Source organism: Ambystoma mexicanum, chromosome 10 (assembly GCF_040938575.1).
Source record: "Ambystoma mexicanum isolate Mex_15411 chromosome 10, UKY_AmexF1_1, whole genome shotgun sequence".
NCBI classification, from domain to species: Eukaryota; Metazoa; Chordata; class Amphibia; order Caudata; family Ambystomatidae; genus Ambystoma; species Ambystoma mexicanum.
In genome coordinates this window covers 181,877,467-181,901,255 of record NC_090932.1, presented here as the reverse complement: position 1 = coordinate 181,901,255, position 23,789 = coordinate 181,877,467, and the positions used below count along the sequence as shown (strand labels likewise).

Genomic DNA, 23,789 nt, shown 5'->3' with positions numbered 1-23,789 from the left:
GGTAAAAGAAAACAGAACACTGACCAAACCAAGGATTATACATTTTAAATCTCACGTAAACTCAATTGAGTGTGTGGATGGAATTTCCTTTTGGAACCGACAGATGACGAGTGCTCAGCTGTCTCTGCTTCTAGCTCTTGCTAATTTTTTAAAATATGCTTTTGTTGCACTTTCACGTGTGACAACTCAGGGTGAAGATCACTTAAGAGTTGTTTTTATGAATAGATGAAAGTTTTCGGATTTAGATGATTGATATCTATGGGCTTCATTACGAGGTTGGCCGTAATCCCATAAAACTGTTTTCGCAGCCTGAGATCCCGGTGCCACTGGGACATTACAAGTCCCGGTGGCCGGGATCTCAGGCGGCGGAAATCGTAAGTCCTCATTCCCATAAAGCCCCATAGGACTCTACGGGAGTGGGGAGACAGAAGCACTGGCACTGTTGCTAACAGTGCTGGTGCTTCTGTGAAAACTGTGATATTGGGATTCCAAGATGGTTGCTGGTGAGTGAAGGCATGAAGTTCTCAGCTCTGCTCCGGGCCGAGAAAAGCAGGCCACGCGCATCCGTGAATCGGAGGCAGGCCAGGCAATGGAGATATACCCAGGTGAAGAACAAACAGAAAAGTCCCCCGCATTAGAAGCAGGGAGCGCGCCCCCCCGAAAGCAAGCAGGTCCGCTCGACAACAGAGACACTGGAGAATGTAGTGCACATAGCCGGCAAGTGCTGGCAGAGGCGGCAGCGGCATTGCAGCCGGAGGAGAGGCGCTGAGAAAGAGAAAACCCCCGTGTCCTGCAGGGTAACGGAATTGCTGGATCAGAGTTCCTGGTGGAGTGGGTGAATCAAGTGGGAAGATAACCTCTGCAAAGTTAGGTTATCACGCGGGGGTGTATCCGCAAAAAGGGCCGGTGGTGCCGGATGGTAACACACCGTGCTAGGAGGTGTGCGGAGCTGGAAGCAAGTCCTGTGGCTGGTAAGAAACCCTTTCTCCCAGTGAGGGACAGTGGAAGGAAGATGGGGACTCTGGAAGATACTTAAGGGGGTGCAAAACATGGTGGGAGCCCCAAGTGTGGCAGCTTGGGGGGACCCCTGAAGATAACCAGAGTGTGTGTGAAAGGAGACAAAGAGAGGGAACACTTGTGGAAGGCGTGCAACGAGAGATTGGAGCACACACTATATAGCTAATATAAATACAGGAAGCTGGGGACTGGGGGAGAGGCCCACCTACAGAATGATCGGTACCCCTTGACACGAGTTGTTGAGGAATATACATAGGTGGGGGGGCAACACCCAGATGCCAGGATCCAAAGGGAAGGGCACCCCAGCCAGAAAGAGGCAACTCCAAGTGGTTCAAGAAGGACAATTGGAGCGTTTCTGGAGGCAGCAGGGTGAGAGCACATTAGGGGCCAAGAAAGAGGATGTTGGGGAGGAGAAAGTGGGCACCCAAGAGAAGGTGGAGATGGCTCTCAGTAAGGAAGACCTTAGGGAATGCCTCAACGACATGGACGGCAGAATAACAAACCCTTTCCAGGAGCAGTTCACATCATTGCGGGATGAACTAAGAAACTCCCTGACTGAAGTGAAGACATTAGGAGAGAAGATGGATGTAACTGAAGACAAGGGTCGGGGGATCGTCGTAATGGGAACCATCATGTATGAAACAGAGTGTCTAAGTCTATTGAGCAACACCAACTCATATAAAAAACTCGATCACGATCCCCACAAAAAGGCTCCAAGAGGAGATAAAAAGTCTTACTGACCATGCGCTGGGTGAAGAATGGATCTGTACAGAGGAAGGGCAGTTCTTAAACAAACAACATCCAAAGAAAGCTGCATTCTATATACTGCCTAAAATGCATAAAAATAAAGACAACCCCCTAGGCAGACCAATCGTCTCTGCGATAAATTTGTTACTGGAACCATTGTCAGTATATAGTGAGTACTTTCTGAAACCATTTGTACTTCACATGTCTTCATACATAAAGGACACCACTGATATGATTAATATAACACAGGGATTGACCATCGAAGAAGAGGACATATTGGTGACGATGGATGTAGAGTCCCTCTACACCTCTATACCACATATGGAATACCTAAATATACTGGGAGACTTCCTGGATACACTTGATCCACCCCATAAACCACCAACATGGTTTATACTAGAATGCTCTGGACTCACAATGACAGAAAATGTCTTTCTGTTAAATAAAACAGCTCTTTAAACAGAAAGGTGTGAGCATGGGAGCAACCTTTGCTCCCCATGTAGCAAATCTGTACATGGGCAATTTTGAGGCGAGATACGTTCCAGGCATACAACACGCCACAACCCACTGCCACCCTGAATTTGAAAAACTACTATGGGTTTGGAAACGCTATATAGACGACGTGTTCGTCGTCTGGAAAGGGTATATTGCGTCTCTCTTGAAATTCCACAAGTGTCTACGTGTGATAAAAATATAAATTTCACAATTGAAAGGAGCAAGGATCAAGTAAGTTTTCTAGATTTTATGATTAAAAAAGCAGGAAGAACTTTGACAACTTCACTTCAAAAGCAACCTCCGCCAAAGGCTGGTACACACCTATTGAGACAGACCTAAAGAACAAACAATTCTCAATCAGTGGGAGTTACCACCCATAATTGGACACCACAGATGCGGGAATTGTGTGGTATGCCCGCTTACAGAAACCAAATATGTTTTCTAATATGGAAACACAAAATGGGAATTAAAAAACCACACCAACTGCTTGACAAAGAATGTCATATATATTATCTCATGCCCCTGCAATCTATTGTATGTTGGGAAAACTATGCGAGAGATAAGATTGAGAATAGGGGAACATCGATCTTGTATACGAAACAATGTGATCGACAAGCCTTTGGTCAAACATTTCAAGAAAAAAGACCACAAAGATACAGATCTAAAATGGTTTGTGTTGCAAACCATCAACCCTAAAAGCACAGGCGGCAACATGGCAACAGCATTACATAAGTTGGAACAGCGCTGGATCTATTCTTTAGACACACTCTGCCGTGGTTTAAACATCTCCGTGGAGTGGAACGCCTTAATCACTAAGTAAAGCAGTATGACACATTTGTGATTATCATGAATACTGTTGGAGGAATCAAAATCATTGTATATAGTATGCGATGATTTGGGAGATACAATACATTGAGCATGTATCTATCCCTTATGCACCGGACCCTATATATATTAAATGAAATCCTCTTGAATATCTTGAGTGGGGTGCAAAGAGTGTATATGTACCAACATGGGGATCAGTTCAAGCAGCTATCCCTGCGCACTAAGTATAGCGCCCTTTTGCGAACGAAAACCAGGGTGATTCACTGGTAAACATATTTCTTCCCATAAAATCACTATGGATATCACAATGCGTCCCCCATTATGTATGCACTACGTCACCCAGAATGGCCAGCCTGTGCTGGACCCCTAGTGTTGGGAGCAAAAATGAATACTGGTTGGATCATACACCGACTATCTATGCAACTGTGATGAGACAGCGTGCATCAGTGTACTATACTGAATAAACATCGAGTTCGATAATAAACAGACGGACCGTACAAGGTGAGGTAAACTCTGTCCTCTTTCTATGACTATAGCATGGCGTGACTACGTTGGTAAACAAGACGATCACAAACGTGACCCGCAAATTCACTTGGTGATGCGTAGCGGGAAGTCTTAACTGCGAGTACAGACGATACCAGACAGTAGAAGAACAAGGTATGTCAAGTCCAACGTGTGACAAAAGCGGACTTCTCACTGCAAGATAGCGAGTGAGTCTATACAAGGATTATCACAGGGCTCAGCAACTACACGTGGTGTTCGCACAGCGCATATGTCCAAGACATAATAAACATTATGGCACAGAGTCTAGGTGGGACTGGTTGACACTATCCGAGAGGGCGTCCGAGCTGTAGAGGATACTGCATGCAGACTAATAATCATGTGAAAATGTTTTGGCATTGAGATAATCACCCCAAAACTAAAGGGAGAGTGAGGGTGTGCACACTGACAATTGTGTGGGGACTTGTGAGCTCTAGACAAGCACAAACCCTCCATAAGAGAAAGGATAGCGAGGGCTCTTTGGCACACACTATCACATTTAATAAAGAAGCCTTTCGGCTTTTGTGTCTTTTCAGAATTCTACACGACGGGAACAATTAACAGTCTTAATGAGAACACACAGATTCTTGCAAAATACCTAACTGGGATCTTTATCAATCATCACATTTAAGGCTAGATACACCGTGAGCCTTGAATTAGTAAGTAGCCATCTGCCATTATCATTCTTGTGGCTAAAGATTGGTTGCCATTTATTTGTAAATCGTTTGAAGATCAATGTGCATGTTGAACCCTGCCTTGTTGCAGTAGACATTTCACAGCCGCTCACTACACAGAGCAGTTGCGCCTCCAGGTAATTCTGACTCACTATCCATTGACCAATGGGCTCACCTGACCGTTTCACCTCCGATCCACCCCGTTCCCCCATCTCTTGGGTACTTGTGTATACGCCATGCCACGTAGCTGTGTGGCCACGTATATCCATATGCCCTTGTACAATCAGATTCAATCCTCTTTATTCAAAACAGTGTGTTTTAAATAGTTGCTTTCTGTTCATTCCAGACCAACTCTAGGGTTGATTGACACCCAGCTTCCCATTTCTTGTTTGTGTCTCCCTACAGGGGACAGAGCAGCTCGCCCACGCTGCCTCATTATGAGACATGCCGGAAGACGTATACACTACAGAACAAAGTATTGGTCCTGAAGAAGATGTGTAACCACATTGAACCATCGAAACCGGTCGACCCTCTTGGTTCTGGGTGCTCCCATGACCATTTAGATATCCCTTACAACTACGGGGGATACATTTTTTTTAAAATTGTATTTGGTTAGTTCAAACCTTTACAAAAGACATGGGGGATACATTCTAACAGAGATAACACCTAATTACCCACACAACGTGAACCTTTTAAGGTTGTCCCATAGATATGGGTACAGGTTTTAACACACCGAATCTTTCATACACAACCATTTGCATGCGGCAAAATTGATGCCGAAGGGTGTATAAAATACTTTTGAAAATCCCACGGCACAACTACCCCTATGCAAGCTATACAGCTATCTCTATAAGATCTAATAACAAGTCTTGTTGTTCGCAATATTCCATTGGTTGTGTGTGCTGCAGGCTGCTGCTCCTTTTTGTGAAAAAGGATTTTATTGAAATTTTGATTTACCCATACAATTGGTAGTATTGAGGGACAGTTTCCTCTTTATCTATCCCTATTAGATAGGCGTTGCATCATCTGCCATCTATGGACATGCACTCCTGCTAGGGTTATGGTGTTCTTCCTTAGGGATAGGTAGCACATTGTTTTCCCCATCTGTTTTGTTTAATGTTTTGTCAGTCAAGTTTTGATTTAAAAATCCAATTTCTCCCAAAGAGACGTTTATGTTGTGACACATGACACTCAGCGAGTGCCACCAGATCTGCAAGATCGACGAAAAAATCCATCCCTCCAGCACCAGAGTAAGTAGGATCAAAGCCACCCTGGTCGTCGTCATCTGCGGCGCCGAAAATATCTGCCATGGAGCCGAAAAATTTGGTCCTGGATTTAGGCATAAAAAAATGCTTGATGGCAATCGATAACGTTGGCGGCTTTGCATTCAGCACTGAGAGAGACCTCAGCACCGGGTGCACATCAGAGGGTATCAGTGCCGTAGGTGCAGTGACAAGGATTGGTGCGGAGCCTGATGGCTCCACCGCCGCCGGCAGTGTGGTAATGGAGAACAGCGTGGGGCTGGGATTACCGGGCGCCGCTGAAGCCACCGGGGCTTGCTGCATCAATGGCTGTTCACCTGTGTCCGCAGCTGCCTTACGGAACATCTTTAGCATCTGTTCCTTGAATTCCTCGCACTCAGTCGTGGATGTCGGTCCTGCTGACAACTTACCGGGATTGTCCAAAGAATCGGACCTGTGCTGATGGCCTTGACATTGTTTCTTCTTGTAGGAAAAGGAAGAGGATGAGTGGCTATGGGAATGGGACCTTTTCTTGGCCTTTTTTCGATGGCTCTTTTAGTTCTTTAGAGTCGACCCCTCTGTCTCGACCTCTGATGATTGAATGGTTGTGCCAGAGATTTTGAGGGAGGTCGGCCTACCGTGAGTTTTGCTGCCCGTTCCCTGAGGGATTTCAGATTCATCTTGCTGCAGGAACCACAGCCCTCGGTGCCATGACCGGCACTGAGATACCACACTAAGATGTCGTGCAGGCCTGTGATAGACATTTTTGAGCTGCAGTCACGGCAGTGCTTGAATCCAGAGACTCTGGGCATGTACATGTCAAACTTGCTTTGAAAATACAATATTACTAAATGTAGAGTGAAAAAAGCTAAGGATTAGCAGCGTTCTTTGAGGAGCATGCTGAGCGTGTGGAAAAAAGGAACTGAGGTACAGGAACGTAGTGAGGCAGTACATGTACAACGACCGATGTAACGGCCGGAGCCGACGACCACTGCATCAAGGCAAGATGGATCGATGGCCGAGTCAAGGTGCACTACGCCTCCTGTCTAAAGGTTGTCCCAACAGCTCGTGCAGTATCTATCTGATGAGGAATATGCGGGAGAAAGGTAATCCATTGAAAGGAAAGTGTAAAATACAGAAATTCTCGCCAAGATAGAGGGGCTGGATGGCAGGGCGATGTGGAGTATGTGGGATGAACATCCAGTCAAAAGAACATTGCCACGGGTAAGTAATATGTTCTTCGAATGGATTGTGTCCTCCCACGTATTCCTCATCTTTGATGGACTCCCAAAGCAGTATGATGAAGGAGGTGGGAAAAGAGAATGTGTTGCTCATTAATGCAGTGACGCACAGCTTTGCTAAACCTTGCCTCCTGACTAGACAAAGAATCCATGCAATAATATTTGCTGAAACTGTGCATATGTCCTGTACCGGCACCTCTCTCTGAAGAGCTGAAGAAGTGGCCACCCCTCGGATGGAATGAGCTCTCATACCATCGTGCAGGTCTTTGCCAGCCAAAGTATAGCATTCAGCAATGCATCAAATTATCCAGCGAGAGATGGTCTACTTGTTGACAGCTCATCCCAATTTGTGACCCGAGTAGCCCACAAAGAGCTGCTAATCTTGCCTGACCTTGGATGTTCTAGTAATATAGAAGCTTAAGGCCCTCCTTGGGTCTATATTATGCAACCTCTCCTCCTCCTCAGAGGGACAAGGAGGTGGGTAAAAAGCAGGCAACACAATTTTCAGAGCTAAATGGAATTCCGATATCACTTTAGGTAGGAAAGAGGGATGTACCTCCAAAACCACCTTATTCTTAAAAAAGGTAGCAAAAGGTGGTTTAGAAGAAAGAGCCTTAAGCTCACTCACTCTGCTGGCCGATGTAATTGCTTTTAGACAGATAGTATTAAGGGTTAGCATTCTGAGTAGATAAGAATGCAAGGGTTCAAAAGGAGCTCCCATTAAGCACTTTAACGCCAAATTCAAATCCCATACCGGTACAATAAAAGGGACAGGAGGAAATATATTTGTCAGTCCTTTCAGAAACTGAATTAACCGTTGAAACCTGAAGCCCTTGATGGGCCATCTTGAAGGGCCAGATGCAGTAAAAATGAAAACACAGATGGAGTGTATATAAAAGGATCAATATTCTTAGCCCTACAACAGCTGCAAAAATTGTTCCAATGGCAGTGGTACAGAGACTTAGTTGCTGGCCTTCTGGCCGTAAGCAACACCTCCATTAAATCTTCTGGAAGGTCCCAATCTTTGTATCTTACCCTCTCAGAAACCAGTCCTGAAGGTTCAGAGTACTGATTTCTGGATGAAGAAGGAGACCTCCCACTTGTGAGAGCAAGTTCTCTCTTTCAGGAAGACGAATTAGATGGTAGAGGGCCATCTCTAGAAGGTTTGGGTACCACGTTCTCCTGTCCCAATCTAGAGCAATCAGGATCAAGGATTTCCCTGAACTTCCTCAACCTCCTGAAAACATGAGGAATAATTGGGACTCATGGAACCGCGTACAGGAGTGGAAATTCCCAGTCCATTATGAACACGTCCCCCAGTGTTAATCTTTGAGGAAATTCCCTGTAGCAGAACAGGTCGCACTTCCTGTTGAAACTGGATGTCAACAGATTCACCTGAGAGGTTCCCCAAAGGTTGAAGATCTCTCAAAGAACTTATTGAGCTTACTCCCACTCATGGGAAGCAGTGCTCTGCCTGCTCAGAACGTCCGCCAATGTCTTTTCTATGGCTATGTTAACTGCCAACAGAGAGATTTTGTACCGTAATGACCCACACTGAGTTGCATTGCCTCTGCACAGTGGCAGTGACCCTATACTTCCTCTCTTGTTGAGGTAATGCATAACCACTGTTGTCAGTCATTACCAGGACAGTCTTCACCCGTACAGAAGGCAGAAAAGCCATCAGCGCTAGTCTGATAGCTTTCAGCTCTAAAAGATTTATGTGAAGTTTGGACTCCAAAGGAGACCAACGACTGCTGATCATCAGGTTGTTCATGTGAGCCCCCCAACCTGTGAGGGATGCGTCTGTCACAACCGTTATCTCCAGCCATGGCTGCCAAAAAGGTTCTCCTTTCATCACATTCTCCTGACAAGCCCACCAGAGGAGATCCTGTGCAACCTTGTTAAAGACCTGAAGAAGGTCTGTCATTCTGCTGGAGAACTGTGACCATTGGCAACAGAGGGCCCACTGAAGGGACCTATTCTTAAACAGGCTTCTGGCACCAGAGAACTGCAGGATGTCGTGAGACCAAGCAACCTCAGGAAAACAAAAGCCTGCAGATACTGAGCACTTTCAAATGTTTGGACCATCTGCAGAAGATCTTGAGCTTCTTGAGCTCTCAATTCAGGCAGTGAGGATTTTCCCGCAGACAAGTACAGCACTGCTCCAATAAAGTGAAGCTTCTGAGAAGGTGTCAAGCGGGACTTCTTGGGACTTTTTGAAATTCAGGGAGAAGCCCAGGGAGAAGCCCAGTCTGTGAATGAAGTGGCAAGTATAGCCGAGATGATCTTGAGCCTGCTCGGGGGAGCAAGCCCTGATCAGCCAATCGTCCAGGTAGGGTTAGATGTGAATCCCCACCTCCTTAGACTTGCTGCCACCACCGCCATCAGATTGGTGAAGACCCTTGGTGTGCAGTTGAGTCTGAAAAGGCAGAAATCGAAATTCAAAATGAGAAACACCAATGGTGAACCTCAGGTACTTTCTGTGCTTGGGATAAATTGGCACATGAAAGTAAGCATCCTGAAGGTCCAATGACATCAACCAATCCTCCTGGAGTCAAAGGGCCTGAAGAATCTGTAAAGGAGTAACCATCTTTAACTTGTCCTTCCTGAGGAACTTGTTCAAGCGTCTCAAATACCAAACTTGAAACCTTTCTTCTACAGACACAGATCACACCTTTCTCTAACAGGGTGAACATCTCCCGTAGGAGGAGTAGATCCAGAGTTTTCAAGAATTGGCTTTCCAGTGGACAATCTTGGGGTATTTTCAGAAAAGGGAGGCAATAGCCGTGAGCCACTGTTTGCAGTGCCCTAGATCAGAGGTTATGCCCCACCAACTCTCCAAATGCTGAGTCTGCCTGCCCCCCACCACAGTCCTGTGAACCAAGGACTCAAAGGGGTTTTTGCTGAGGCAGAGGGGAAAGAAGTAGAATCTAAGAGGGGAGCTTTACCTCCTCGTCCTTGCAAACCACAAGGTGCTCTTCTTTGACCCCTGTGCAAACTGGTCTCATCCTTTTGAAATTGAGGAATAAAAATGAAAGGGCCGACCCTTCCAACTGTGAGAAGACCCTTGTGATTGTTGAGGCTGGCGTATCGCTGCTCCCAGAGACTCAGCTGCCAACTTGGACGCCTGTAATTTCTCCAGGCTCTCATCTGCCTTGGGACCAAAGAGCCGAGAGCCATCACATGTTATGTCCAAAACTCTAGGCTGTACTTCGGCTGCAAAACCTGATTTTCTCAGCCATGCAAATCTTCTGATGACAGTACTTGCTGCCATTGTTCTGCTTATGCAATCCGCAGAATCTAGTCCAAATTGGAGACAGGCACATGGCATCCTTACCATCTTGTACCAGGTTATGAAAACCTTCTATCTGTGCCTCATCAGGGATATGGTCCACTTCCCAAGCCATTACATCCCACAAGGAGTGTGTTTACTTGGCCAGAGCACAAGTCACATTAATGGCCTTCAAGCCCATGCTGTCTGTGGAGAACACCCTCTTCCTTAAGGTATCAAACCTTTTATCATCCCTATCTAGGGGGATAGTCGGGTAGGCTGCCGCCTTATTAGTGGAAGTGGCTGCCTGAACCACTAAGCTCTCAGGAGTGGGGTGTTTAGACAGAAAACCTGGATCAATAGAGGTGAGGTGGGTCTATATTTTCTTGCCAGATCCTTGTTAACAGCTGGTGTAGTATCTGGTTTTAACCTAACCAGTTCTCCAACACCCTGGTTCTTAATGGTGTGTGAAGTGGCAACACAGGCTCCCAACACAGAATCTCTATCTAGGATGCCTGTGAGATCATCCTTTTCAAAGATTGCCTCTGGCTTTCCCCAGCCCAGATTGTCTGCGACTCTGCCCATAACTGATCTATAAGAAGGGTCAGCATGACCAGCAGAATCTGGACTGGAAATATCTGTCTCTGGTAAGATGTATTCTGGACCCCTCTGAGATTAACTCCTCAGGTACATTAGGAGTACCAAACTCCAGACCAAAAGGCACATCCCTCTACTCCTCTTCTTCCTTGAAAATCGACCCCATGGACCAGAAAAAGTCCATCCTAGGTAAGGGCTTGTAAGACTTAAAAAATTATTTTTCAAAGACTTTGAGGATGTCGATGGCATTGAAGGCGTCAAAGGTTTTGACGACTTCAACTGCTTTGAGGACAACACTGGTCGGACCTGGCGCACTCTCCTTTAAAGAAGTCGAAAAGGAATGTTTTGACTTCTTTTCATGAGGAGATGAAGTCTCCTTCGACCAAAGTCAAGGAGACTTGCTGCCCAGGCTCTTAGGCGCGCGAGTAGTGGTCTCAATAGATGCCCTGCCAGCCTTACTAGTAGTGGTGGGGTCTGACGCCTTCTTGGCTCCTTCGAAGGGGCAGTTGAGGCCACCTTCTAAAACTCTTCCAGCATCTACAGACAAATATTCTCTCAGTCAGCTTGAGAGGCCGACTTGCTGGGAAAGTTTACCCGCTTTCTGCAGGAGAGGAGTATGTCGTTTTTTTGTGTGAGGACAACAAGGACGAATGAGAAGACCTGGATCTCAAGCGCTTCGAACGTTTGGAGCACTTTTTCACAGGGGAAACCTCCCTGGACTCGTCCAACGAACTCTTTTTGTAAGGGGTGGATGAAGGAGATTTAGAAAGGGGCATACCTGCAGTGAGTTTCCCCTTCCTCTCCCTCAAGGCCTTCACAGTCATCGACTGACAGAACACAGCAGACGTGGACTTTATTGCCAACACCCAAACATCAAAGGCAGATCCGATGTGGGTCCGTAATGGACATTTTTGTTCCACAATCGGAACTCCTTTTAAAACCAGTCTTCGGTGTAGACATCGTCGAAAACCTTCGAGACAATAAAAAATGCAATGAAAAAATCACTGAGGTGAGGAATCGTCCGAAGGGTGCTGAGCATGCGGAAAAAAGGAACTAGAATGAGCTACTTATACCAGCGTCGACGTCACAGAGGAGGACAGGACGGAGGCCATTGAGGGCAATGACTCGATGACACACTGCGCCTTCTACTATGGGAAAAAAGCTGCCGAAGCTGCAAGCAGACTTACGAATATATCAAAGATGAGCAATACGTGGGAAGAAACAATCCATTTGAAATGATGTTGTAAAAATCATGCAAACAACTGAAATGGAGATTAAAAGCTCTGCAGTACTGCATTTCACACATATTAACGGTTAAAGGAAATTAAGCAGTGAAAGCAAGTAGTACCACATGAAAGGAAAGCAAAATGTGAAAAGGTCACAGACGTTCAAACATCCCTAAAACCAACAGAAAGCACCAACAGTGCCTTCTTTTCAGAGTATTTTTAAAGCAAATCTTCCAAATGCACACATTATTTCCTTAATAACTCTCACTCAAAGCAATTAGCTAAAAGCAAAACATACTCTTCTCCTTGATTACACTCGTTATCGCAAAAGAAGTAATAACCTGTCCCCAAAATGAAAAGAAATTTGATTATATAATGACACTTCCTTAATTTTGCATGTGCTCCCTCCTGTTCACAAAAACAATGACTATTATCAAAAAACCTTTTTCAAACTCTTCTGGAGACTTGTCTGTCGAAGGAGAAATGAACTGACAAGCTTGTGTCTCTGTAGAATATCCCATGCAGGTGAATCCTACTTTAATTTGAATGTGCTGTCTTTGATAAAAATTCCTTTTTGGCTTTGGCACATTTTTGTGCCGCTTGCCAAAACCATTGTTACAGAGGAGAGGGAGGGAAGGGGGCGGGGGGTTCTGACGTGTCCAGACTCTTTTGACTGAGGCGGGCAAGTTGGGCACTGACTTATGAATATTCGGTTGGTATAACAGCCAGCAATGCCACAGGATGAAAATGGCAAATCACTAAAGTTTCTTTTCCCAAACTCATGCACCTAATGATGAGTTCCCTAACATTATTTGCTCGAATCAGCAGTTTTATAAGAATGAATTTGGGTGCTGGGCTTTTCATTTCCCAGCTGCGCAGTGATTTGTAAGGTTATTTTGGGCTATTTCCCCTACAAACAATTTTGAGTTATTTCACACACAATTGGGCTACTAAAACCCCATTTCTGAAGGAAATTGTGTGTGTGTGCTATTTTGAGCTACTTTCAACACAGATCTGTTCTTTGGTCCTACTGAGGCTGCCTCTCTACCCCACTCCCTCTACCCCCATCCAGCCCACTCTCTCTACTTCCACCCAGCCCAGCCACATTAAGTGTGCTGTTTGGGTTTTGTTTATGCTATTTTGGGCTACTTTCGACAAGTCCAATAAACAACAACCACCCCCACTCTCTCTACCACCGCCCACTCACCCACCGAACCCCCATTCTCTCTACCCCACCCACTCAACCCCAGCCTCTCTACCTCCAACCCCCACCCTCACTTTCTCGACCCTACCCGCACCCTCTCTACCCCTACCCACCGTACTCACACTCTCTCTACATACCCATCCTTTCTCTACTCGCAGAACCCCCACTCTCTCTACCACATCGACCCACCGTACCCCCACTTTCTCTACCCCACCCACCCTTCCCCCATTCTCTACCTCAATCCCACCCACCCTGTCCCCACTCTCTCTACCGCCACCCAACCTACCCTCACTCTCTCTACCCACTCCCACTCACCCTACCCACACTCTCTCTACAACCCACCTCTTCTCTCTACCCCTACGCACAACTACCCTCTCTCTACCCCATCCACCCATCCTACCCCCTCTCTCTAGAGTTAGCAAGTGCTGGTGCTTCCGTGACCCCATGTCCGTGTAGTCCTATGTGACTCCACGGGAATGGGGACTTACAGTTTCCGCCGCCTGACATCCCGGGCTGCCGCTACTTGTAATGTCTGGGCGGCACTGGGATATCAGGCGGTGGAAACGGTGTTACGAGGTCGGCGGCAACCGCTGGTAGCACCAGCCGGTTACTGCTGACCTTGTAACAAGGCCCACTCTCTTGACTCCTGTCTCTTATGGGTCTTCTGTCTCCTGGGGAAAAAAGGAGACAGGGAAGGCCCTTTTGATCTTTCTTAATTTCATCACCCCAGTGGATTGTTTTTAAATGTCTATTGGCCTCTGTGTAATTTTGTCTCTACAGTCATTGCTAGACTCGGTTTGTTTAACTGAAGGACTGCCCTTTGTAAGTAAGATGGCAAGGAATGTACATACTGCTCAATTGTTGAAGCTTCTAATACTTCAAGTAAGGTTTTCTTTCCGCGCCATAACGAGATGGTGTTTTGTACTCCTGCCCCCAATTCAATAGGTGTTTGTCTGGGGTTCCGTTTGATTTCCCCTCATTTTTGTTTATAGAAGTCATCTGTTTTGCCCATCCTTTGTAATAATCCTTGTTTTATTTCATTAAATGTGGCCATTACCAAAGAATTCAAAAGTTGGTATGAAATTTGAAATTCTCCTCTTAATAGAGGACTCAGCTAACACATTTTTATGTCGCCGACCCAGCAGAATTGCTGTGCTAACCCTTTCAAAATGGAGGAAAAAATGTCCCAAGTCTTCTGCCTCTCTATAAGGCTGTAACACTTTGAGGGGCAGGATAGGTCTCTGTTGAGAGGCAACAATTTGATCCAGCATGGCCCGAAACCATATTTCGGCTGGGATCTGGTGGGCTGTTAATTGCGTCAATAAATTGTCTATAGTGGCCATTTCTGGGTCCTCTGTTATGGTGGGAATCTCAGTAGTATATTCTTTGCCAAAAAAATCAATTGGCCTCATCACATTGTTGCCGGTCCGGAAACAAGTCTGGCGGCAAGCTTAATGGCACATTTGTTTCCGGACCAGGAAACTGCGCGTTTGCCTGCCGGAGCCGATGTGCCCGACAGGTCTGACCCTGCTGGGCGCAGCGGTCGCGGTAGGCAAACCCTTCACGGAAGCACCGGCACTGTTAACAACGGTGCCGGTGCTTCCGTGTCCCCACTCCCATGAGAATGAGGATTAGGAAATATACTGGCGCCTGACTTCCCGGCCGCCGGACTCGTAATGAACCAGTGGCACCGGGAAGACAGGTGACAGTACATTTTTACGGGTCTGGCGGCACCCCGCCGGTAGCACCGGCAGGGTTACCACCGGACCCGTAATGAGGCCCAATGTCTTTTTCAAAAGCACAAAGATTAGAGTTCCTAATGGGACCTTCTCTCTGATCGGTTGAAAAGGAAAATACTTTTTATTCCGCTTCTCGAGGTTTACCTATCGCTGTTGGAGTTGTTTGATTATGTGTGTCACTGGGCTTTGCAGGTTCCCCTAGATCTTCATTTGATGCAGGGATCCTAGTGGGCCTTCTGAGGCTTGGTTTTATGCCTAAAGCAGTTACTGGTGGGAGGTCTATAGCGGTCTTAACTACAAAGTTTAACTTACTGTTGGGTTTTACCTCATATCTGTCAATCTTAAAGCATCCAGCAAAGGATGCCCTTGGAAAAGGAGCCTTTGGCATCCGATGGGTTGATGGAACTAACTTACGATTGCTTGCTTAATGTTAAGGATTGTTTCATCTGTGGCTACTTCAATAATACATTCCTTATCATGTGGCTATTTGATAATCAGAAAAACAGAAAGGTGATGGCTGGAAGGTTTTGAATTAATCATAACCACGGGCAAAACTCTGGGCAACCCTCCAGACCATCGTTTTTCAGCCTGCCAAGCCACTACAGAAGGGGAAAAACCATATGCAAATTAGGCTTAGTTCTACCCCAAAAGGGGCAGTTCAGCCCTAACTGCTAGGTCACATCCCTTCTGCACAAGACCACAAGGTGATGGCTGGAAGGTTTTGAATAGATCATAACCACAGGCAAAGCTCTGGGCAACCCTCCAGACCATCTGTTTTCAGTCTGCCAAGCCATTACAAAAGGGGAAATACCATATGCAAATCAGGCTTGGTCCCACCCCAAAAGGGGCAGTTCAGTCTGAACTGCTTGCTCACATCCTTTCTGCACAAGACCACAAGCATCCCCAAACATTTTTCGGCCTTGTTGGGCCTCATCAGTGAGGGGAAGCTTGGGTCTCTAAGCCCAGCAGGCATGGGACCCATGTCTGGGCATACCCGTCCCACTCGGGGTGACTACAGCAAAACAAAAGAGGTGATGGCTGGAAGGTTTAGAATTAATCCTTAACATCTGTCTTTGGTTTGGGAAACCCTCCAGACCATCATTCTTCGCCTGCCAAGACATTACAAAAGGGGAAATAACATATGCAAATCGGGCTTGCTCCCACCCCAAAAGGGGCAGTCCAGCCTGAACTGCTTGGTCACATCCCTTCTGCACGAGACCACAAGCATCCCCAAACAGGTTTTGGCCTTGTTGGGCCTCTTCAGTGAGGAGTAGCTTGGGTCTCTAGGCACAGTAGGCACGGGACCCATGTCTGGGCATAACCGTCCCACTCGGGATGACTACAGCAAAACAAAAGAGGTGATGGCTGGAAGGTTTAGAATTCATCTTAACCTCTGGCATTGCTCTGAGCAACCCCAGAGACCATTGTTCTTCCAAAGTAAAATCTCCTGTGTCCAAAGTACTATTCTAGCCCTCTGTAAAATTCAACTCTAGGGTGAATAGGGAAAATATCTTTGGCCTTGAGAAGTGTACAAATTTTCAAAAAAAGAAAATGCGCAACTCCAACACAAAGGTTCCAGAAGGATAAAGTTCACAGTTCCAAAGAATGTTTCCCTTTCTCTGTATTTCTCGTCACTCTGCTTTATACTTTTAAGAATATCAGTTCCTTGAGTTTCTTTTGATCAACAACACAATTTTGATTAACAACACAACTGGTATGCAAGACAACTTGGCTGTTAGTCTGAATCTTGGTAGGATACCTGGTGTACTCTTCTGCCAGGTTTCTTCTCCTCTTTAGTATATATCAGCAGTCTTTATCTATTCCTGATGTATCCTTATCAGGACTTACTCATGTGATGTACTTTACACACTGTCCAACTTGACCTTGCCTGGTATGCTCTCTTGCCCGGCCTTTCTTATATGAATACTCTGTGATGATTCCTATGGCGTCTTCACTATTTCCCCAACAAGGATTTCCTCCTATGTGGTCAGGGGAAGGCAGCCTCAACCTGATTCTGCCCTGGGATGGTATTATGAGGGAGGAGGGGACAGCTGTCGCGGAAAGGTGGTGACCCATCGGGAGAGATGTGCTATTATTCCCTTTATAATGAAGAATACTTCATCATTACTACATTTCTGATGACTTGTTGTCACTATACAAGTCCTTCCTGTTGTAAAACCCCCATACTCCTTGCTGAAAATCACCTTAGGCAAAACCTCATTCATGCAGCATATAATAATAACACTCCTTTAACAACTCCTGTCTTTAATGATTCTTTGAACAGAAATCCTGAGCAATAGCACATTGAAAGTCATAGACATTATACATACTTCAACTCCCAGAAAGCCTCAAGTACTGAGATGAGGAAGAGGAGGAAAGAGTTGATAAGGATCAAAAGAAAGCCAAATATGCCAGCTAGTTGTTCTGAGAAGCTCCAGGTTGAGAGCAACATTTAAAAATGTTGTCTGCTTTTACCCAAAGGAACCCGGCGAAGAAAGAAGCAGACCCGGAGACGAGAGAGGCAGAGCTGAAGCGGGACACTATGTGGAGACAGACCACGCTGGAGGAAGCAGGCACTTTTATCCCGCCACTCGCAGGCGTTACGTACCAGTGTACCGCAAGGTTGGCAGGGACGCAGCAGGCACCCAGAGAGAGCCGTTGGAAGATCGGCAGCAATGAAGAAGCTACCGGGAAGACGGTTGTGCAGCAGGACAGCAGTCGTGCAGGCGGGTGAGTGTGGAGCTGCCTAGAGAGCGGAATGGATGCCGGCTGTACAGGAGAGAATATCCTGAAGCAGTAATATCACAGCAACAGCGTGCCATGGCCTGGGAACTCTTCAGTAAACCAGTGAGTCCACTCAGAGTCGTTGAGGACCCGGGGGTGTACCGACAGAGCTGGGAACAATTAAACATCTATTTTGAATACAGATCAACTGAAGTAAAAAGACAGAATTTAAACATATCTCCATACATGAAATGTCAAGGTGGGGTAAGTTGGAACAAGCATTACCCCAAGCAAAGGAGTGGTAATCAAGGTATAAAGAGGCAGAACTTGAACAAATCCCCATATATGAGATTTCAGTTTCGGGAAGCTTGGAACAAGTAGTACCTCAAGCCACTGAAGCAGAAACACAGTGAAGCAGTACAACTGTGTTGAATTAAGGTACAGTGAATTCAAAAGAAAGCCCTGGTGAAAGGAATACACTTGACAGTGAAAATTGGGAGGCAGGATACCTGGCAGGAGAGTATACCATGGGATCTGTATGACTCAGAAAGGGATTCCTGGCAGGGGAGTATACCAGGAGGTCCAGTAAAATTGCATAAAGAGTTGAAGGATTCCTGGCAGGGGAGTATATCAGGAAGTCAATTAAAGTTGTACGAAGAAACACTTTGCCATCCTTGAGACGCTATTGTTCGAAAGAGACACATTGCCATCCTTAAGAAGATATCATATGAAATAGATATTTTTGCTATCCTTAAGGAATTATTGTTTGGAAGTGACATCCTTACCATTCTTAAGGAGCTCTTATTTGAAAGTGGCATTTTTCTTGTTATCCTTAAGGAGCTGTTGTTTGGGCGAGAAACTCTTGCTAATCTTAAGAAACTGTTATTTGAAAGAGACAATTTTGCCACCCTTGCAAAGTTATTGTGACATTTTGCTAAAATATTTAAATAATCCAGAGGAAGTGAAATCACTTTCTGAATCCAAGAACTCTTTCCGGGAAAAAGCTGTTTCTATTGGATTTGTCTATTTTCCTTAGTTGTGAACACCGTTTTCCAAAAATAAGTCAGATACACTTTCTTGCACCTTTAGTGTTCATTTTTAGGGTGAGGGTCAGAGTAGTATGTTTTGGACAGTGGGACAGCTCATATGTTTGACGATTAGACACATACTGATCTTTAGTTTAAGTTTCCTAGGTAGGGAAATTCTCTTTAGGATAGGGACAGAGAGGCCTTCATCCCTTTTTGTTTAATAAAGATGTCTGATGTTGAAAACATTACAACTTTGTGCACGTCTCTCATTTCTGACCCCTCACAACTATTGCAACTTGAATCTGCCCGTTATACTCTCCTGCCAGGGCTTTTCTCATATGAACACACTTGCAACTTGAGTCGGCCTCGTATACTCTCCTGCCAGGGCTTTTCTCGTATGTACACACTTGCAACTTGTTGTATCTGCCTGGCATACTCTCCTGCCAGGGCTTTCCTCATATGAACACACTTGCAACTTGTATCTGCCTGTAAACTCTCCCGCCAAGGCTTTTCTCATAGATACACTGCACACACTTGCAAACTTGACAGTCTCTTATATTTGTTCCGTTCTGTCTCTTTAAGAAATATTGAATCTCTTGTTCTTTCTCATATGCTTCATTTACTATTATTCACCTTGGGTGGGATTGTCAAAATGCCCTGGTGTCCATGCTTCCCTTGGGTGGACTCACCAGCTCTCTGTGGTGTGCATTGATTCTCCTGTGGCAAGCCTGCAGCAGTTCTTCAGTGTCCTGCCCTCTCTCTCTTTGGATTTGCCGCCTCTGCTTGTTGGCTTCTATGCCCCTTGTGACTCCCCCTCACCTGCTCTGAGTTTCTCCACGCTCGAGCGGCATGGAGGCTGCCTTTCGGTACCTGTGAACGCTTGGAAGCCTTTGTACCTCTTCTGGCATCCTGACAGCGTATCATTTCCTGCAGTCTGCTCTCCTCAGCTGCTTCTGCGAGCCGGTTGGCTCACATACCTCGCACCAGCCCATCGGTCCCTCGGTCGACACACTTCAGCTGGTTAAGCGGTTTAAATGTCCCGGCATCAAGTATGTGCTTGCAACAACTAGAGCACGGCTTGCACTCTTGGTCTACATTGATCTTCATTACTCAGCCCAGCTTCCTCGTTACATTACTTTTGTATTGAGGGCAAGGGAAGTCAGTTCTTGATGACTTGTATATAGAGTCTGAGAAAGTATTCTTATTGACAGGCAAGTCAGTTTTTGATGACTTGTATGCAGAGTTTGGGAAAATATTTTCAGTAGTCTTGAAAGGAAAGTCAGTTTTTGATGGCTTGTATACAGAGTATGGAAAAGTAGTCTCAGTAACCCTCATGGGTGTGTGAGTAGAGTTATGACAATATGCCATTAAGGCATGGGGAATGGAGGGGCATCCTCAAAAGAAAAAGGGGGATACCATGTCTCGTCCGATGATTTCGTGTCACTCCCCTGAGGGTTGCCTCCCCCATGTGATCTTCTCTCACATAGCCGCTCACAGGCTCAGCATCAGGTAGCGCCTGGCATCCCCTGCCCACATGGGGAGAGGTCATCGCTGGGAAAGGAGTGATGACGCCATCGGATTCATCACACACCCTACCGCCACTCTCTCTACACCCACTCAGCCATCCACCCACACTCTCTCTACCCCTACCCACACTACCCCTCTCTATCTACCCATACACCGTTATAAACCTGTATTCCCCTTCTCATTCTCTTGCACACCTGCACCCCTTATTGCATCCTCCTTTGAAACTTTGTGCTCTCCTCCTAGTATCCTGGTACCTATAAATGCAAAATGCAAAGAACAACAGTAAACACCAAAACTATTAGCTTTGCTAATTCTTTTCTTATTCAGGTTATATGCCCGCCTGTGTCTGAGACTTTTCTTCCCCTCTCCTTCCCTGGTCTGCAATGCCCACCTGGATCCATCTCCTTAACTGGCACTTACTTCTCAGCTCTCAGCCATCAATACTGTTCACATTGCTTGCAAAGGAGGTGTGAGATGCTACTGAGTGACGTTGAAAAGATGAATGTGAGTTATAAATCACAAACACAGCTGGGAAACATTGAAGCACTGTATAAAGGAGACATGTCCTCAGAATTACATGTAGGTTGTAGAGGTAGCAGAGAAGTTGAGATCAGTTGGGAGAGGAGGGGATCGAGGGGGTACTCCAGCTGGGAGGAAATGGTTTGAGCCGAGCGATCAGCCTTATTTATTTCTCCCCTCTCGAGTTCCTCCTTCCCCTGCTGCCCATACCCAACCCAAGTCCATCTTGTCTGAGAAGCTTGAATTCTCGTAACAAGAGATACTTGATTAGAGTCTGAAATCTATGACTCTGCAGATATTTTGGGCTATGACACCTGTGATCCATAATCATTGACTTGGCTGGATAGGGCCGATGGAAGTTGTAGACCAAAACATCTAGTGATTCAAAGGTTGTAGACCCCTAAATTAAGGAGTTGTGTTGCTTGTGTCCTATCTTTCATGTATGATACAAAATTATGACACTAAAGCAGTGTACATCGGCATGATCCCTGGTGGCAAAGCTGTAAATGAGCTGTTGGCTCCGACACCCTCCCTATGATGCATTGACATTGTGTGCTGCCTCTATGGCCCTCTGTCTAGCACCCTTTGCCTTGTGTTATCCTTCTTGTAGTCTATCTCTAGGAAATGTATTTCGCATGCTTTACCTGCAGGGCTAGCTTCACTTTTTTGGTAACTGCGGTTTCTGGGAATGTGGCCTGCACCATTGGCACAAGTCGGCTCTTCAGAACACCACCCTCTGGACCAATCAGGTCACTATCTTGACAGACCCGTGACATGACCACAAAGTAGAGTGGGAAATCCGTGGTGATGATCCGGCAGACACGCTTCTTCTGCAGCTCCACCAAGCTCTCAAGCTCTGCAAACATTAGAAAGAAGGAAAAGTTACTCACAGGTTTTGCAGTTTTGTACCGCCATAAAATAGAACAGATACACAAGCCTTGCCCACTCCTGTTAACTGTTGTGTGCTATTTGTGAAAGGTTTTACAAAACAATCTCTGGGTGTCCCAAAATGTCTGTACAGGACTTCTTAACCTTTTCAGGAACCCCATAATCCTCATGGAGTTCACAATATCCTGAGCATGTTTTGTCTCAACTGTGCATCTCTTGTCCACATCAATGTAAACTGCCATTGTTGCCTCACAGTGTTGCTGGGAAGGATGCATGTGTATCTTCAGGATACCAACTTGCTTAACCAGTGTAGCCGGAAAGGTCTTTGCAGCATAGATTTGTGAGCTGTATGTGCTGTGCGCTGGCTTCAAGTACATCAGACCTTGTAGAGAAGACGGGAATGAGATAAAGGTATTCTATTGAAAGAAATTTCAATCAGATGGCTTTACAGCACCACATTGCCCTCCAGATTTATCAGGATTGAAGTTTAATATATATATCTGGTGAAGAAGTCTCCAAATTTCTAGGGCACACTTGTTCACATCTCAAGGCTATCACACAACCATGATCTGACTGATTTTAGTACCACACCAGCATTGTACTAGAAAGGGCCTTTACGTACAATTGCTTCACATCAAGGTGGCTCTTTTCACTCGTCTCTTGATCAAACGTTGAGTAAACTAATATAACTGACTACACATGCTCTCCTGTGACCACAATCATATACCCTTCTTTCTTCAATACCCATGTACCGAGCCATTTGTTTGTCTCTTTCTTCTACATCTTCTAATTCCTTACCAACTATACGCCTTTTCCTTTCGCTCACAGACCACAGTCTGCTTTACCCAGAAAGGGGCACAATACACCACTATCTGGACAAGGCTAGGTGGTGTAAAACCGCTAACTATGTAGTGATGTGTGCAGTGTAAAGGATTCTTAACATAACATGACATAGCATAGCAAAATTTTACTTGCTTAAGCATGCTTTCAAGTATCCGAATTGTATTAAAATCTTGCAATGGTGTTAACAGAATGGCAGATGACTTCTTGGTACATTTTAGCTAAGAGAATAATTCCCAAGAGTTCTTAAGGCACAGCCTTTCCTCTTGTGACATGGACCTTTTTATTTTAAGGCATCAAACTTTTGAGAAAATGATACATGCTTGTTTCCTCTGTCACAGACTTAATTTGGGTACAACCACTCACAAAGGGCCCGAAGCCTTTGGACAATGGTACTTTTGTTCCATTATGTTCAGTCTTATCCAAGTGGTATTGTAAAGAATTCTGAGAGTGAAACCTTGCAATGGCAGCTCAGGTGCTTTCTTAGTTTGCTCCTGATCCTCCACATGATTTACTGTAAGTGAAGAAGGGTTTTAGTTTGCAGCCGTAATCATGCTGGAAAGGTAACAGAAGGCCACAATTCATGACAGCATTAGTTTCACCATATACAACTGTATCTAAATTCTTTCTTTCTCACAGTATAAAATGCAACATGTATGTGGTACTCGCCAGCATATGTAATAGAAGACACTTTTGTCAGATAAGCATCTCTCTTATTCACCACACACCAACATAGTTAAGACTGAGTGTATCACCATCATTAATACATTTCATTATTTTGTATTGATTGTTATGGTGCTTCACGTACTGTTTATTGAGTGGGGAACAGTATAGAAAAACTGCACAATCAGTACCACATTCATTTCTGCGTTCACTTTCCTAACATATGCATAACACATGTCCATTTGACGGGTATTTTTGATGTATTTTTACTTATTTATATTAATCTCTTTTAACTAATTTACTTGATTTATTCTATATGATAAAGTAAGTATAATTTATACACATAATGTATACAGTTCAAAGGACAGAGATGAAGGTATACTGAACCCACATTTAACCCCCAGTTTTGAAATATATTGCAGATCAACATGTCAGTACTAAGAAATTTTCCAAAATGACAGATCCACTCCTCAACTTTGAGAATCCATTAAGGAAGATACAGATGGGAATGTGCATATTATAAGGGCTCGTTTTTTTTAAAGGAGTAAATTGCACAAGGGGACTAGCTACTTTAGCACTTCATGCAATTTCCATCATTTGTATTACGAAGTGTACAAAAACGTGTAAAAACAGGAAACATTGCCTTAATTCCTTTCTTTTAGAAATTGTAATGCAAAATGTCAACGCTGCCTTCCATATATGCACGGTAGGCAGTATTTACAATGGATTCCTATGAAATGTGTCTGCTTTTAGCAGATGCTTAAATCAGGCTGATTCCATAGG

At 45.2% G+C, this 23,789-nt stretch overlaps 1 protein-coding gene across 8 annotated transcripts in view; it reads right to left on the bottom strand.

The window, feature by feature from the left end:
• Positions 1-23,789, bottom strand: part of ANK1 (ankyrin 1) — a 2,823,483-nt gene that overhangs the window by 1,050,396 nt on the left and 1,749,298 nt on the right. For all 8 annotated transcript variants that reach the window (XM_069617665.1, XM_069617670.1, XM_069617666.1 and 5 more), the window contains one exon: positions 21,260-21,471. In XM_069617665.1, the coding sequence (XP_069473766.1) occupies positions 21,260-21,471 (212 nt within the window). The remainder of the gene's footprint in view (positions 1-21,259; positions 21,472-23,789) is intronic.